Source organism: Microcaecilia unicolor, chromosome 7, assembly GCF_901765095.1.
Source record: "Microcaecilia unicolor chromosome 7, aMicUni1.1, whole genome shotgun sequence".
Lineage (NCBI taxonomy): Eukaryota > Metazoa > Chordata > Amphibia > Gymnophiona > Siphonopidae > Microcaecilia > Microcaecilia unicolor.
This window is the reverse complement of record NC_044037.1, coordinates 183,806,284-183,824,315: the sequence shown is the minus strand read 5'-3', so window position 1 is coordinate 183,824,315 and position 18,032 is coordinate 183,806,284. Positions and strand designations below refer to the sequence as shown.

General features: G+C 44.2%; 1 protein-coding gene across 1 annotated transcript in view; it reads left to right on the top strand.

Moving 5' to 3' along the window:
• The first annotated feature begins 546 nt into the window (after positions 1-546).
• The window catches only part of POFUT2 (protein O-fucosyltransferase 2), a 49,354-nt gene continuing 31,868 nt past the window's right edge, over positions 547-18,032 (top strand). The window contains exons 1-3 of the mRNA XM_030210449.1: positions 547-707; positions 11,871-12,121; positions 16,594-16,738. Of these exons, the coding sequence (XP_030066309.1) occupies positions 547-707; positions 11,871-12,121; positions 16,594-16,738 (557 nt within the window). The remainder of the gene's footprint in view (positions 708-11,870; positions 12,122-16,593; positions 16,739-18,032) is intronic.

The following is an 18,032-nucleotide window of genomic DNA, read 5'->3' as shown; positions in this document are numbered from 1 at the left end:
TAGAAGGCATAAGTGCTGCCATACTGGGGGAGAAGAAGGTCCATCAAGCCCAGTATACTGCTTCCAACAGTGGCCAATCCAGGTCACAAGTACCTGGCAAGATCTCAGAACCGTAAAACAAAGGAACTAATTTAAATACTCCTACGGTATATGCATATGTTTATTTATTTATTTTGTACATTAAACTCAATGCTTCCTGCAGTCCGGGGGAGGAGACCGAGAAAACGATTAAAAAAAAAAAAATCAACATATGTGCTCTTCCTTAAGCACTCCCAAAGTCACTACAGTACATGACTTTCAGCAGCACCTTCAAGATTTTCCCAAGACATTTCTTTCTAAATTTTAAAGTCATAGCCCTTATCGTATTTTGGTCGTACCCTATCTCTCCAGAATGGATGACCATTTTACAGAACTAGAGCAAAACAAGCTCAGCCCGGGGAGCCTGCAGGGGGCGCTCCTACCGCGACGGACGGTAACCACAGCAACCGAGCTGCGGCGGCGCAAGGACCCGGAAGTGCGTGTCCTCTGGCAGCTTTCTGGACGGACATGGTGGCGGCTCCAGGATGCTGGGGCTGCTCGAGGCTCTTCTGTGTTGCGGTTTTCTCCCTCTTGCAACCGCTACTGTCTTTTCAGCCCGGGGCGCAGGAATTTAGCCCTGGTCAGGGTGCGCTAACTTCTCCCGTTGCGGCAGTTGCCGCAGAGAGACGGTAAGGGGGGCGGGGGGGAGGGTGGTAGAAGATGGGCTATCCTGAAGTGGGACTTAATCCATGTGGGGCCTTACCTCCCTCATTTCTCCCCGCCGGGCCACAGAATGCTAGCAAGTCAAGTACTAAAATGCAGTTGTTTTAGGCCTGAATATATATGTAAACCGCTTAGAATGTAGTTGCAAAAAAAAAAAAAAAACCACACACACACCACTCTCAGGCGGTATATCAAGTCCCATTTCCCTTTCCCTTCTGTTGCCAATGGTCTTGGAGAAGTGTTGCGTCTTTGTTTACATTTTGACACCTTTCATCTGCCCAGCTCACGAATTTCTCAGAAGTGTAGTTGAGCTTTTAGGATCCTACAGATCGTCAAGTCTTTGCGGAGCTTAAGTTTGGGTGGTTGCAGCGCTGAAATAACTGCTAGGTCGCTCTGGTAAGCTTTAGTAGTAAGAGATGCAATAGACTCAAATGTTTTCAACCACTTGCAGGAGCTGGTCATCCAGGTTAATTATTTTTACAGTCTACCTTGCCACCCCCTTAATATTACAGGAGGGGAGAAGTGCTGGGGGAAAATTAGTAATTAAAAAAAAAGTAGAAAGTCGGGGAAAAAAAGAAGCCAGGTGTTACAAGTACAGGGCAACAACAAAGCATAAGACTACCAAAAAGTCCAAATATATTTAATAGAATTAAATGAGTACAAACAGTTCATAGTAATATCTGTGCTAAACCCCATTGTCTGCAAATATTGTATCTTTGGGAATCATGTAATGTTTGGTATCCATATCATAGCTAGGGACATTATAGCAGAAGGAGAATTCCATATTGCCTCAGTCAATAGAAAATCTGTAAAAAAAAACAAAAACAAAACAGGATTGCAGTATGGATGTATTGTTAACGGGGTTTTTAAATACATTATTTATTGGGATTTATTAACCACCTTTATGAAGAGATTCACTGATTATATTCAGTTAATCATTTAATTCAGTTAAACATTTTCATTTTTATATTTTTTTGGTGATCTTACTCTGTTGTTGTTGTGTACTTGTAACACCTGTCCTCTTTTTTCCCCTATTGCATGAGGCAATATGGAATTCTCCCCTTGGAGTTATGTCCTTAGCAATGACATGGATATCATATATGACATTCCCAAGGACTCAATATTTGCAGACAATTTTATGTTATGAGTTTTTAGCCAACTGTATTAATTCAAAAAAGTGGGACAAAATTCTGTGAACTGTTGTCAGATAACCTTATATTCATATGGGGTGTCATAAAATGGGTGGAAAACTACTGTCACAGAACATCCCCAAGTCCCAGGCTTGCGTTCAAACCAACATACAATTGTTAATCATTTATACCAAACAAAATATGTTTCCATGAACTAGGGCTCTGTTTACTAAGTCGCACTGTAGGCAGGCACACTTTTTATTGTGTGCTAAAAATTAGCGTGCATTAACGATAGAGACACCCATTATATTCCTGTGGGTGTCTCTAGCATTAACACATGCTAAAAGGTTAAACAGGGCCCCTAGTTCCAAATATGAAACCTGAATATTCACTAAAGCAAATTACTTTAGTAAATACACTTATACAGACTCTATTATTAATAATTTACCATATCTCATTGATAGTACTCCATATACACACAACGTTTCAAGCAGTTCAAATAGCATTTACATAAAAAACAGGGGTGGGGGGGTGGAGGAGGCAGTCTATTACTATTAAGGTAAACTCAAGATAAGTCCACAGGCAGCCTGTACACACTTGCTGCCCATTAGTGTTTTGTTATTTGCCTGCACTGGGAAGTGATTGTGCACCACAGAAATAAAGTTCATAAATTCCAAAAACATATTTCCCATTGGTTCTAGGTCAGTTCCCATCTGGACAATTCTCACCTAGGACAGTTCCCACTGAACCAATTCCCACCCATAACCCCTAAAATAGAAAAACACACTAGGCAAGTAATCTCCCTCCCTTTTCTCTTGCAGATCATTGGGGGGGGGGGGGGCAGTACCCCCTCACCCCCCCCCCCCCCCCACAGCATTATCTTTTATACATCCCTTTCATGCCCCTACACCCCCAAGCTAGGACTAGGTTTCAACCTAATTCATGTTTAATCCGGGAGCTAAATGTCATAAATAAGCAAATAAATAAATAGATGAATATAAACTGCAGTTCATGTGGGGGAGGGGCAATGCCCTCCACACACCCCCTAACTAGGTTTGAACCTAATTCAGTCTCTCAAAGTGATGCACTGATTACGATTTATAAAAAAATTACTACTCTACCTATGCCCCCAGCCCCCCAAACTAGGTTTCAACCTAATTCATGTTTAGAGCCCTGTGCTGGGACCGCTGCTTTTTAACATATTTATAAATGACCTAAAGATAGGAGTAACTAGTGAGGTAATTAAATTTGCTGATGACACAATGTTATTCAACGTCGTTAAATCGCGGGAGGATTGTGAATAATTACAAGAGGACCTTACGAGACTGGGCGTCTAAATGGCAGATGACATTTAATGTGAGCAAGTGCAAAGTGATACATGTGGGAAAGAGGAACCCGAATTATAGCTACGTCATGCAAGGTTCCACGTTAGGAGTCACGGACCAAGAAAGGGATCTAGGTGTCGTCGTTGATGATACGTTGAAACCTTCTGCTCAGTGTGCTGCTGCGGCTAAGAAAGCAAATAGAATGTTAGGTATTATTAGGAAAGGAATGGAAAACAATAATGAGGATGTTATAATGCCTTTGTATCGCTCCATGGTGCGACCGCACCTCGAATATTGTGTTCAATTCTGGTCGCCGCATCTCAAAAAAGATATAGTGGAATTAGAAAAGGTGCAGAGAAGGGCGACGAAAATGATAAAGGGGATGGGACGACTTCCCTATGAGGAAAGGCTAAAGCGGCTAGGGCTCTTCAGCTTGGAGAAAAGGCGGTTGAGGGGAGATATGATAGAGGTCTATAAAATAATGAGTGGAGTTGAACGAGTAGATGTGAAGCGTCTGTTCACGCTTTCCAAAAATACTAGGAATAGGGGGCATGCGATGAAGCTACAATGTAGTAAATTTAAAACGAATCGGAGAAAATTTTTCTTCACTGAACGTATAATTAAACTCTGGAATTCGTTGCCAGAGAATGTGGTAAAGGTGGTTAGCTTAGCGGAGTTTTAAAAAAGGTTTGGAGGGCTTCCTAAAGGAAAAGTCCATAGACCGTTATTAAATGGACATGGGGAAAATCCACTATTTCTGGGATAAGCAGTATAAAATGTTTTGTACATTTTTGGGATCTTGCCAGGTATTTGTGACCTGGATTGGCCACTGTTGGAAACAGGATGCTGGGCTCGATGGACCTTTCTGTTACCCTCCTGTTCCATTTTTTTGTCTTTTTTGATCTGCTTCTTTTCTTTTGGTTTGCTATTTCTGTGGCAGATCTTTGCCTTTTTTTGTTTCTGTCTGGCAATACTTATGTACTTAATCCAGGATCTAAATGTCATAAATAAGTAAATACATAAATAAGTACAAACTGCAGTTCATGAGGGGGGCTGTGCCCCCCCCCCCCACACCCCCAAACTAGGTTTCAATCTAATTCAGCCCTTCAAAATGACACACTGATTATGATTTATAACATTACAGTTCTACCTATGAAAAGTTATTCTGTTATTATATGTCCTCTCTGTACTTCTGTATACTGCTCTAACCTCCTTGTTCCAGACACCATTAATAAAAAAAGTAAAGCACTGCCAGGACTTATGGGACCCGAAACAAGAAAGAAGCTACGGTCGGTTAAAGAAAAGGCTAGGGAGGGTGGGAAATGACTGGAGGGGAAGAGTTCTTGGTGGGAATTGTCTCGCGGGGAATTGGTGGGTGGGAACTCGCCTGATACCCCTTGACAGTATGGAGAGGAATAATTGAGCAGACTGGAATGGTGACTTGGACTTCTCTGTCATCTTCTACTGTTTTACTTGGTCACTGTGTTTAGCTATCAATCTGTTTGGTTTATGAAAATTGGTTTACATCATCTTTGTATACTGCTTGTATTAGTCCAAGAAAAGCATCCCACAACCAGGGTTGCCAGGTTTAAATAAATTTTCCGACCCCAAACCAGTTGAAAACCTGCCCAAAACCGCACCCCTGCCACCGCCGTCAACAGCTCCACCCCACTGTCACCAACCACGCCCCTGACGTCACCAACTCCGCCCACAACGTCACCGACGTCGTTAACACGTTGTTAACCACGCCCCCCGTGGGGCAAGAAAACCCGCAGCCGGCGAAGAAAAAAAACAACCCGCCCAACGAAATCAAAAACCGCCCAAAAAACCGTGACCCGCAGCGGGCAAAAATTTCCCGCAGCGGATCGTGGAAAGCCGCCCAATTGGGCGGGAAAACCGCCCATCTGGCAACTTTGCCCACAACCTGCAAAGATTCTAACCTGCTTCCCACAGTAAGGGGTCCTTTTGCTAAGCTGTGTTAGGCACCAGCGCCTAATGTACAAAAAGGAAAAAAAAAAGCCTAATGCAGGATTTGCTAATGAGTTCAACGTTAGTTTTGTTTTGTTTGGGGGGGGGAGGGCATGTCATGGGTGTTCCTGCACTAGCCTGTGTTACTTTGCACTAACTGCTTAGTTCGTGGATAATGAGGGAGCCCTTACCACCTACGAAATAAGTGGCGGTAAGTGCTCCCATGATAATTTTTAAAATAATTGGATACTAATGGCAATATTGGCGTACAGCCATTAATGAAATAAATAGAAAATTGGAGTTTTTATGGCCATGGTAAAAATTGGCCTTAGCACGTGGGAATGACCTGCGTAAAGATATGCAAAGGCCAATTTTTACTGTAGCTTTGTAAAAGGACCCCAAAATCATACAGTGATAAGAGCCAGGAGTACAGGCGTTTTGGTGCAATACAGATAAAAATCCAGGACTTTTGGACCGAAGCAGATCCAGCTGTTACTTTTAGTTACTCTTTTCACTTATCACCACTAGATGGGGATCAACACATAGGTTAAAAGTTTCTTTTACTGTGTCCTATGGTTCAGTTTCAGGTATTAGAGTACCAGTGCATGGAAGTTACAGCAACTGGAATCTTTCAAAGTTTTCACATCTTTCACTAATCTAACAACAAGACTTCTAATACGTGTTTTTCATTTTGTTGTATTATAAAGGGAGGAATTTATTAAGGTGTGGTAAAAGTTTGCTTTTACCTTATCTTGGTTCCCCACCTGATTTGGTCACCTGCAGGATCCTGCTGCAAGAGAATAGCACTGCTTGTGAGCCACATCACAAGCACCGTTATTCCAGTGGCCCAGGAGTCTGGCCCATGAAGTTGCGGCCCAATGCTTCTCTTCCCCCCCCCCCCCCCCCCCCCCCCAGCAACAGACTCTCCTCCCCACCCTCAAGACTCGCCCAAAGACCTCTTTCAACTGTAGGGGCTACCTTTAAAATCAGTGGTGGTTTGAGGAGGTCTTCAGGCAGGAACGAGACCCACTCACTTGCTCCTGTCCAGTCCAGCATCTCATAGTTCTTGCAAAAATATTTCTGACCTAGAAGAGCTGTGCAAGTAAGTTTGTGGAAAAATTCCAAAAGCAAGAACAAAAAGGCTCTTCCATATCATCAAGCTGATCAATCCATAGACTGGTGGGTTGTGTCCATCTACCAGCAGGTGGAGATAGAGAGCAAACTTTTGCCTCCCTATATGTGGTCATGTGCTGCCGGAAACTCCCCAGTATGTTCTCTATCTCAGCAGGTGGTGGTCACACACAGCAGCAGCTCTGGCTAGGCCTCCAAGCCTAATTCTTAGGTTTTGTTGAGTGCCTGGGGTTGAGGGCTCTTTTGAGCAAGTGCAAACCTGGTGGTGCCAGGTCCCTCCTTTTCTCCCCCCTCCCGCTGGCTCCGTTAAAAAAAAAAAAAAAAAAATTTTGAACGTCCTTAAAGGCGTTTATTTCGACGTTTATTTAAATGTTTATTGCAGCTACTCACTGGGACACCAGGTCGTTACAGCTCGGAGCGGCAAGCAGGTAATTTTTACCTTTTTATAGCGGGCAGGGGGTTCCCCGATTCTTCTCCTCGTGGCATATGGCGTCGGAGGGCGAGGGCGCAAAGAGTCGCTCCCCGGATCGCTTGAGCGCTTCTAGAGGGGATGCGGGGGTCTTAAAGCCTGATTCGCCCTTGTTGGGTGACAGTTTCGTGACCGATGAATGTCCCGGTCCTTCCTCCGGCGTGGCGGTTTTTCCCGCCATAAACGCCCATCCCCCGCTCCTCGCCTCCGCCATCTTGGCCGGCCACGCGGCTCGGACGGCTTCTTCTTGGGCCGCCCTTGAGGTTGGAGACATTAATGCCATGAACGCCCTTAATTTGGGCGACGGTACAAAAGCGGCTAAAGTTAAGCGCCGTTCTTCCCGCGCGGCTCCTTCGCGGAGTGTCGCGCCGGACGCCATTTTGGATGCGCAGCATGTCTCTCCCCCGCTCTTGCGAGCGCCGGTTGAGGGTGCGTCTAGGGCTGTAGCCCAGGCTGCGGAAGTGCACAGTCTGGGCTCTATGACGGCCACGATGGAAGTAGTGCCCTGGGCCAGGGCTCATATGAGACCACTACAACGATCTCTGCTGCAGCGCTGGACTCCGATGTCGGAGGATTATGCTGTGCGCCTTCCCTTGGACCCAGCAGTGCGCAAGGCGCTGAGCTGGTGGATGCAGACAGACAAGTTGTCTGCGGGAATGCCTCTGGTGACCCCGGAGTGGATTGTCGTCACGACGGACGCCTCTTTGTCGGGCTGGGGAGCCCACTGCTTGGGAAGGACAGCGCAGGGGCTCTGGTCTCCTGCAGAGGCAAAGTGGTCTATCAACCTCCTGGAACTCAGAGCCATTCGGTTGGCGCTTTTGGAGTTCATCCCGGTACTGGTGTTGAAGCCGGTACGGGTCCTGTCGGACAATGCCACGGCTGTGGCCTATGTCAACCGTCAGGGAGGTACCAAGAGCGACCCTCTAGCCAAGGAGGCTATGAATCTATGCCAGTGGGCAGAAGCGAACCTGGAGCAGCTGTCAGCGGCCCACATTGCCGGAGTCATGAATGTCAAGGCGGACTTTCTCAGTCGCCATACCTTGGAGCCCGGAGAGTGGCAGCTATCTGCTCAGGCGTTCTTGGATATCACGAAGCGCTGGGGCCAGCCGAGCCTAGATCTGATGGCATCATCGGCCAATTGCCAAGTGCCGCGCTTTTTCAGCAGAGGACGGACCCTCGATCCCTGGGAGTAGATGCTCTTCTCCAACAGTGGCCGACTCAAGAGCTTCTCTATGTGTTTCCGCCCTGGCCCATGTTGGGCAGGGTGCTAGACCGGGTGGCAAAGCATCCCGGCAGGGTAATCCTGGTGGGTCCGGATTGGCCCAGACGTCCCTGGTATGCGGACTTGATCAGGCTCTCAGTCGACGATCCTCTGCGGCTGCCAGTGGAGCAGGGCCTGTTACATCAGGGTCCCGTGGTGATGGAGGATCCCTCACCCTTTGGTCTTACGGCCTGGCTATTGAGCGGCAGCGTCTGAGAAAGAAGGGCTTCTCAGACAAGGTCATCGCCACTATGCTGAGAGCAAGGAAGCGCTCTACTTCTACTGCTTACGCCAGGGTTTGGCGTATATTTGCAGCGTGGTGTGAAGCAGGCTCACTTTCTCCCTTCACTGCTCCAATTTCTTCAGTGTTGGCGTTCCTGCAAGAAGGTCTGGAGAAAGGCCTGTCGCTCAGTTCCCTTAAAGTCCAGGTAGCGGCTTTGGCTTGCTTCAGGGGCCGCCTGAAGGGTGCTTCCCTGGCTTCGCAGCCAGATGTGGTGCGCTTTCTCAAGGGAGTTAATCACCTGCGCCCTCCTCTGCACTCAGTGGTGCCTGCGTGGAATCTCAACCTGGTGCTAAGAGCATTGCAGAAGCCGCCTTTTGATCCCTTGTCGAGGGCATCTCTGAAAGACCTGACGTTGAAAGCAGTCTTTTTGGTGGCTATCACTTCAGCCAGAAGAGTTTCCGAGCTCCAGGCACTCTCATGTCGAGAGCCCTTTCTGCAGTTCACTGAGGCAGGAGTGACTATTCGCACAGTGCCTTCCTTCCTGCCCAAGATTGTTTCTCGCTTCCATGTGAATCAGCAGCTCTGTCTCCCTTCCTTTCGTAGGGAGGACTACCCAGAGGAGTACTCTGCTCTTAAATATCTGGATGTGAGACGAGTCATCATCAGATACTTGGAAGTGACCAATGAGTTCCGGAAATCGGATCATCTGTTTGTCCTGTTTGCAGGTCCTCGTAAGGGTCTGCAGGCTGCTAAGCCTACAGTGGCAAGATGGGTCAAGGAAGCCATTGCAGCGGCGTATGTGGCCGCGGGGAAGGTGCCGCCTATCCAGCTGAAGGCTCACTCCTCTAGAGCTCAGGCGGCCTCGATGGCAGAGGCCGGGTCCGTCTCCTTGGAAGAGATATGCAAGGCGGCAACTTGGGCTTCGGCTCATACATTCTCCAAGCATTACCGCTTGACTGTGGCTGCACGGGCGGAGGCCCGGTTTGGAGCTTCAGTGTTGAGGTCAGGGATTTCAATGTCCCGCCCTGGGTGAGTACTGCTTCGGTACATCCCACCAGTCTATGGATTGATCAGCTTGATGATATGGAAGGTAAAATTATGTATCATACCTGATCAATCCATAGCCCCTCCCAGATATCTGTACTGTTTTTATTCTGGTTGCATTTCAGGTTCAAGTTTAGTCTTCAGTTACTTCAGAAAGACTTCGTGTTCAAGTTTTTTCACTTGGATTCTTCAAGAGTTGAGACGAGTTTGTGTTACAGTGAGCTGCTGCATTCCTCTCCCCTCCGTTTTACGGGGCTGGATTGAGATTTAAATTCTGCCGGCACTCCCTCCCGCTTCGTGCGGCTGTAGGGCAGCTTTGTACCCCTCCCGCTTCGGCGGTGTTAGGGTCAGTCAGCTCCTCCCGCGGTTGCGGTTGCAGGATAAGCCAGATCCCCCCGCATTGGCGGGTGTGGTGTCCCTCCCCCGCTCCGCGGGGATGAGCTGGACGGATTCCCCTCCCCCACTTGTGTGGGGATGAGCTGGGTTAATTCCCCTCCCCCGTTTCGGCGGTGGTGAGCTGGGCAGAGTGTCCCTTCGTGGGTGTAATTCTCTAAGTGCTGAGTCCTGCGGATGGAGCTTTGATATCGACATACTGAGGAGTTTCCGGCAGCACATGACCACATATAGGGAGGCAAAAGTTTGCTCTCTATCTCCACCTGCTGGTAGATGGACACAACCCACCAGTCTATGGATTGATCAGCTATGATTAATGGAAAGAAAATTATCAGGTATGATACATAATTTTACCTTAGCTGGCTAGAGGAAACATTTGGAAGCTGTTATTTCTGCCAAAGGAGACATCACAAAGTGCTGACTGTTTGAACTTTTGCACCTAGAGAACAACACAGAGACGGTCGAAAGCACAGAACACAGCCCAAAAGCAAAAAAAAAATGCATAAAGAACCTTCAATAAATGGGAAAAAGATTTTTAATTTGCACAGCATAGATCAATCACACAATGACAACGGGTTTGATGTTCAGCATTTTTTAGGGATAAGGACTTGCGCTTCATTTCATTTTTTGAAGGCATACGACCCCTGAGGCAGGTGCTTCGCACTGAAACATGGCTTGTGTCAGCTCATTGTGTCATTGATCTATGCTGTGCAAATTAAAGAAGTTTGTCACGTTTATTGAAGGCTCTTAGCGCTTTTTTGTGCTTTTGAACTTTTGTACCTGCCATAAAAAAATAAGGGGGTCTTTTACAAAGTGTCGGTAAGCCCAACGGGGGCTTACCGAATTCTAAACTGGAACTACCGCCAGACCAGAGTGGCCGCCGGTGATAGTTCCACTCTGAGTGCATTCCATTTCCAGGGGAAAAAGAAATCCCCTGGAAATGGCTTACGCGGCGGTAACCCAGCAGTAGTCGGGCATTGCCACTTGCCCAGTTACAGCTGGGTTACCATGGGAGCCGTTATCGCCACCTCAGTGGGCGGTGGTCAGGGCTTCTCGCCTCGTGGCCATGCGGTAAGAGCTCTCTTGCTGTATGGCCATGCTTGTCTGGTGGCTTTTACCCACTAAGGTAAAAAGGCTCCCGGCACAGGAAAAATGGCCCCCACCGCTAGCGCAGGGCCCTTTTTCCTGCAGCTTGGTAAAAGGACCCCAAAGTAAATAAATACCAATTATGCATAAACACTTGCAAAAAGATTTTAGCTTTGAAGCATGCTGAGATTTGTGTCACTCTATTCACTTACCGAAAGGATTAATTGAAATATACAATTTGACCAGGTGTGCTAAAATATGTTCCCATAACTTGTATGACTGTTTTATGTCTGGTTTTACACTGCTGCCTGACTTGAACATTGATGGCTCTGTTAAAAGTTAATTTGCACGTCTGAAGGCCCTACTGGCCATCTTATGAATAATAATAATAGACTGAGACAGCTGTGTAATAATGGTGTTACAGTTACAATTCTTATATTCTGCTTTTACCAGATTTTAGTTCAAAGCAGATCACAAAAAGAGTACTAGATCATATATCTAAGATCATACATAAATATATGAATTGTTAACAATGCCCAAAACATGCTTTTAAAATAAATGGGTTTTAATTGCCTTTTTATAAAGATCTAATATTACCTGGAAACCATGACCAAAGGGTTGTTGCTTGATAAGAGAAACTGTTTGAAATAATTTCCAATATCGCATGCCCTTAGGGCTAAGAAATGCTAACATTAAAATGACATGTAAGATGGGGCCTTATACACGAAAGGCCTAAATATCAGCAATAATATATGACTCCATATAATATCTTAAATACTAAACTGCCAAGTTTAAACATGATACTGGCTACTATTGGAAACCAATAAATAGATAAATAAAATGGAGTGATATGAACACAGCTTTTTATAGGAAAAAATCAAGTGCATCACAATAGTTTTTTATCGTTTGTCTCTGCTTCAAGAAGCTTTTCGACAACCACAAGTAAACTATGTTACAGTAATTTAATGTACTCAAAACAAGTGACTGAACAACTAATTTAAACTGCTCCTGATTAAGGTATTATCTTTCCTGTTGTGTCTAATGGAAAACAGTCTGATACATCAAGTCCTTTTAATCCATATGGTTTCCTTCTTCTCAGGTATCTTTTGTATGATGTGAATCCTCCTGAAGGCTTTAACCTGCGCAGGGATGTCTATATTCGCGTGGCATCTCTTCTGAAGACCTTACTGAAGAGTGATGATTGGGTATTGGTGCTGCCACCATGGGGACGTCTCTATCACTGGCAGAGTCCTGATATTCATCAGGTCCGCATTGCCTGGTCTGAGTTCTTTGATCTGGAAAGCCTCAATAAAAACATCCCAATCATTGAATATGAACAGTTTCTCACAGGTAACACTTAAATTGGTGTAATTATTTATAATATAGAATTTTGTCTGCATGTTCTTTTTCCATTGCAGGCACATGGATCAAATCAATGTTATTAAATAGTATCAAGTTCATGTTTGCTATCAAACCAACTGGATCAGATTCCCTATGAGCTTTCTCCATAGCAGAACAGCCCAAATGATTTGCATGGTAGTACAGGGTAGTGTTTGCATTTATTTTATGTTATTATTTTGCTGTTGAATTAGCCCATTTTTGTGGTTCCCACAAATAATGTTGCAGTTCATCTAAATAATTACCAGGGCTTTTTTTGAGGGGGTACTTTGGGGTACTGAGTACCAGCACCTTTTCCATTGTCTGCTAAAATTGAGCCATGGTCCCCAAGTTTTAATGAAAGAGCTCAGGTTCTACACACCAATTCTGCCTTGTCATAGATTCTGTGATTGGTTGCATGGGGCCTGGCTATTGTGGGGTGGGTCCCTCAGTGATCATCCCACCCTTGAAGGGTGGCCTAACATTTCAGTACCGGCACCTTTTTTGCTAGAAATAAATGCAGATAATTACTGACCTGACAAGAAGGGGGAAACCAACTCAGGCACATGGACTGGCAAGAGGAGATTTGGGGAAACACAAGGTTAGGAGATCTTAAGAACATTCCTATAGTCTTGGTCTCAAAATCTCAAATATTCTGGTGTTACCTTCAACAGATTCCTCCTCTTGAAGGAGAAAATAAGATTATTGCTTCTAACAGTTCCTAATTTTAGATAGACGTTTGAACATTATTGGCTCTGTCAGTCAGATTGCTATAGATACCCTTTTTCTGTGGGGGACTGAAGTGTTTATTGTTCCCTTCACTGGAGTATTCAGTTTCTGGCAAATCTGAGGAAGTATAGAGGACTTCAAAAGGAGGAATCTGTTGAAGGTAACACCAGAATATTTGAGATTTTGAGACCAAGACCACTTCAGTCTTGACACGTTAATATTTTATGTCAAGCTGTATTTGCTGTATACCACCTTGGGTGAATATCTTCTTAAAAGCAGTTAATAAATCCCAGTCAGTAAATCAGACTTTATTTTGTACCTCGTATTCTTCTTAAAATATATATTAGATCTTCTCTTTGATAAGAAGTGAGGCAGAAACACATGAGAATAGGAAATGTAGAATTAAAAAGGTATAAGTGATTAAACCAGATAAGACATATTACCACCGTTGGCAATACAACACCCAATATGTGCTGCAATGGTTTCTTCCCCCCCACCTTTGGGAGATAATGGGAGGCAGGCCGCAATAGACCATTCACCATTCTGAGTACCAGGACCCCCTCTCCCCTCCCCTGACAATCCATTATATGCTATGCTAGTTGAAGAAGGCAGGAGAACACTACAGCCCTACGGACATGCCGTATGGAATTGTGCCAGTTTATCTCATGTGGAAGCTGATATAATAACCCGTAAGCTTTCCTGTCCAAATTCCTATGGATGCAAATGAGCTCTGTGGCAAATTCATGTGAGAATCTTTGTTATGGAGGGCTATCAGTAAAATATTTCTTCAATGAACTATGGTTATATTTTTTGCAATTTGCATTTTAGTACATAGGCCTTGCTGTCTTTCTCCTCTAGGGAGATGTAGTTAACCAAAAGTTTAACCTGACTTCCATTAACCCCATTTTAACATGTATTTATTTATTTATTTATTTGTTTGTTCTTATATCCCACATTATCCAAAAATTAATTTCAGTTTAATGTGGTTTATAGTTAACGAACTGGATTACACTCACAAAGATTCTATATAGCTTACACTTAGGTTTCATTCACAAAGATATAACCTCAATTTCTTGAACCCACTCTTAATTTAAAAAAATGTCTTTAAAAGATATGTTTTAAGGTTTTTATGAAATAGTAAATAATTATTGATACCTCTAATTTCCTTGGGAATTAGATTCTGCCAAGCAAACTGACTTATAAACCATGTTTTTGCAGCTAGGGAGATGGAGAAGCAAATAGTCTCTTGTTTTTGGTGCCCTAAATGACCAAATGACCATTGGAGGGATTCACGGATGACCCTCCCTTGCTCACCCAGTAGTCACTGACCCCCTCCCACCCCCCAAAATGTGAATAAAAATAGTACTCACCAACCTCTATGACAAATCTCTCTTGTCGTCCTCCTCCTCCTCCACTGCTAACTCCAGGCTTCGCTCCTTTTCTCTCGCGGCACCTTATGCCTGGAATAGACTTCCTGGACCTATACGTCTAGCTCCATCTCTACCTGTTTTCAAATCTATGCTGAAAACCCACCTTTTCACTGCTGCTTTTAGCTCCTAGCCACAATTGCCCTCCCCTTGTCCCTTCCTCCCTTCTCACCCATTACTTCCCTCACCCGTAACTGTCTTGTTTGTCTGTATTACTTAGATTGTAAGCTCTTTTGAGCAGGGACTGTCTCTTTGTATCAGGTGTTCAGCGCTGCATGCATCTGGTAGCGCTATACAAATGCTAATAATAATAATAATGTTATAGCAAGGTCCATTAGAGCAGCATGCAGGTCCTTGGCGTAGTAGTGGGTTAAGTGCACTGTAGACAGGTGGACCTAGGCCCATACCTCCCTCTACCTGTTACACTTGTGGTGGAAACTGTGAGCCCTCCAAAACTCACTAGAAACCCACTGTACCCACTTATAGGAGCCCCCTTCACTCATAAGGGCTATAGTAGTGATGTACAATTGGGGGCAGTGGGTTTTGGTTGGGTTTTGTAGGGCTCTGCAGAGTAGATAAGGGAGCAATGGTGAGATACGTCGTACCTGGGAGCATTTTTATGAAATCCACAGCAGTGGCCCCTAGGGTACCCCATTGCTCTCCTGGGATGTCTGGGGCACTAGTTTACTAAAAATGCTGGCCCCTCCTACATCCCAGTGACTTGATTTTGTGTGTTTATAACTTGTGCGTTTTTTTCGAAGATAAACGCAGAAAGTACAAAACCTTGTTTGAAATGATATTTAAAAAAAAAGACATTTTTATTTTTTCAAAAATGAGTATATTTCCTATTCAGATTTGATATGTTTAGCGTAAAACGTCCAAAGTCTGACTTAGACGAACTATTGAAAATGCCCCTCCACTTAACTTTATGTCTAAATGTTTTGAAAATACGCCTCAATGTGGCATGCAAATAACCCAAAATATTGTTTTGTCTCGATTCAATTTAAGTTTGAAGTTTGTAGCCCCTATTTCCATAATTTCTAGACCCTTTTTTACTGTATCCAGTATTTCACATATATCATTTTTAAAAGAAACATAAAGAGTGACATCACCTGCATTTATGAAAGGATTAAATCCCATCATAGCTAGTTTCCTTCCCATTGGAGCCATCATAACATTGAGCAAAATTGGGGAGATAGAAGAGCCCTGAGGTTCGAAATGACATTATTCACCTTGACCTGATACGATCTGTTCCTTTAAGAAACCTCTGATCCATGTGTACAGAGCACCACTAATCCCAAAACAATATGACAGCTCGTTAAGGGCCTTTTTTATCAAGCTATGCTAGTGGCTCCTGGTGCGGTAACGCCGCCAAAGCCCATTCACTTTGAATGGGGTTCGTCAGCATTACCACACGGGAACTGCTAACACGGCTTGATAAAAGAGGCCCTAATATTTTTATCACATTAATTCCTGTTAATTCCTGTTAATGTGTACTGAGACACAAGTGCATTATGGCTAATGCAGTGCTATCCTTAACGCATGCTAGTTCATTGGTCCATTAGTGTTATACACACTGGAGTAGCATCTGACTGGACTGAATCTTTGAACTAAAATGAATTACTAGTTTAGCATTTTTGTAATATAGTATTTTTAATTGAGCAGCATGAAGTTCTCAGCTGAAGAAATATTTTGTAGAATGACAGAACTTGCCTCAAAGTGCCCCTCTTACATTGTTTTGCAAACAAGACTGTAACCTTACGTTCAGCCTTTAATCCCTTACATTGTGAAAATGTGCCATAAAATACAACACTTTGGGTCAAAAGAGCAGAACTTGTGAACTGTGGTTACTCATCTGAATCTGTGAGATTCTGTTCAGTTGAAAGTGACCAATAAATTAGATGGATTTGATGCTGGTCCTTCAGAGCTGCAAGTTTGTTCGGTTTCAGAGTAATGAAATTATGCAAATTAGCCTTGTTGTTAGACCAGATGTTTGCAAATGGACCTGGAAGGGTAGCATAGTGGTTAGGACAGTGGGTTGAGAACCAGAGAAACCAGGGTTCAAATACTGCTTCTCGCACCTTGTGACCTTGGGCAAATCATTTCAACCTCCACTGCCTCAGATAACAACTTAGATTGTAAACCCACTTGGGCAGGGAAATATCTGCTGTACCTGAATGCAATGCACCCTAAGCTTTTTGATACCGTGAAAGTAAGACCTGTTTGTGGCCCTTGAGGAGCCCCTATTACAAATCTAAATCGTTTGATTTGAACTGTATCTGTTTACAGAGTCAGGAGGACCCTTCATTGAGCAGGTGTATGTCCTACAGGGCTATGCAGAAGGCTGGAAAGAAGGCACCTGGGAAGAGAAAGTAGATGACAGACCTTGTTTGGATCAGCTCATGTATTCTGTGGACAAGCATGGACACTACCGGTAACATCAATGCTGCATTAAGAAAACAGAAACTGTATTTAGCAGCTACTAAATAATATTAATTCAGTGGCAAGTACCAACTATCAACAGTATATATACAGAATCAAAGTTTTTTGCATGGAGCTGAAATATGCACTGGGTGGTAAGAGAACTTGGGATGTGAAAATGTGTGCATTAAGGAATTCAGAACTGGAATTCTATATGTAGCTACCTACCTCTGATTCTGAGAGATAAACCTTTCTACTTTGGATTCTGTGAGATAACCTTTTTCTCTCTCATTCTATAACAAAGTGCTTAAATTTATGTGCTGTTTGCATGCGTAATTTCATAGAATACTACCATCCAAAAAAAAAAAAAATGGATGTCTGGATTAGACCTACTACCCAGGATGTATAGATATCAGAAAAGTGCTCCTGTTGAAAAGCGCTCCACTGGAAGGGAGTAAAGGAGGTCACGACCTTAACCCCCCCCCCCCCCAAAGAAAACTGGCAAGGGGTAATGGGCTCTGTCTGAAAGCATAGACATTGGTTTCTAAAATGACATAAACATTTATGTTCTAGCACACAAACATTTGTTGCTGTTTCATAATCTGAACATTCATGTTCTGCCTCAGAAACACTCACGTTTTGCCCGTTGATAATCCAGGTGTTTATTTGTTCTAAAATGGATGTTTGTGCTGCACATAACCAGCACATAGCTGTCCTTTTTTTCCCCGTGTATTTTAGAACAGGTTCTACATTAGCGGATGTATTCTAAGATATTAGTGTAACCTGAGACATCCCGAGTTGGATGGCTCAAGCCCTACTGGTAAATCCTTTCTAAGATGCTGCTCCAAAAGAGCGAAGCCATGAAAGGCAAATTTTTACATTGCCCCTTCAATCACTCATTTCAAGCCCTGGCTGAAACAAGCACTAGGCTGGAATTTATGTATGAAAATGAAAAAGAGGAACACCTCCGCAGTATCTTCCAGTGCCAGCATGAGCAGGAGGGAAACAAAAGGAGCAAGGAGCCACTAGGTTAAGGTGATTGATGAAAACCCAAATTTATTGAGAAAAGACCCACCTTGGCCATACACAGAGACACAAAAGGCACCTTCCAAGATGCTGTCCCTTCATACTCCACTTATCGTTGCAACAAGTGGAAAAATCATATTGAAATATAGCATATACAGTGCACTCCATTTAAATGCACGTCGGATAAGCGCATGCTCTGTTTAACTGCATGCCATGCTTCGGTCCCGTTTTTGGCGCCATCAGTTTCTATGGTTTAGTGCACCACTGATGAATGCAAGATT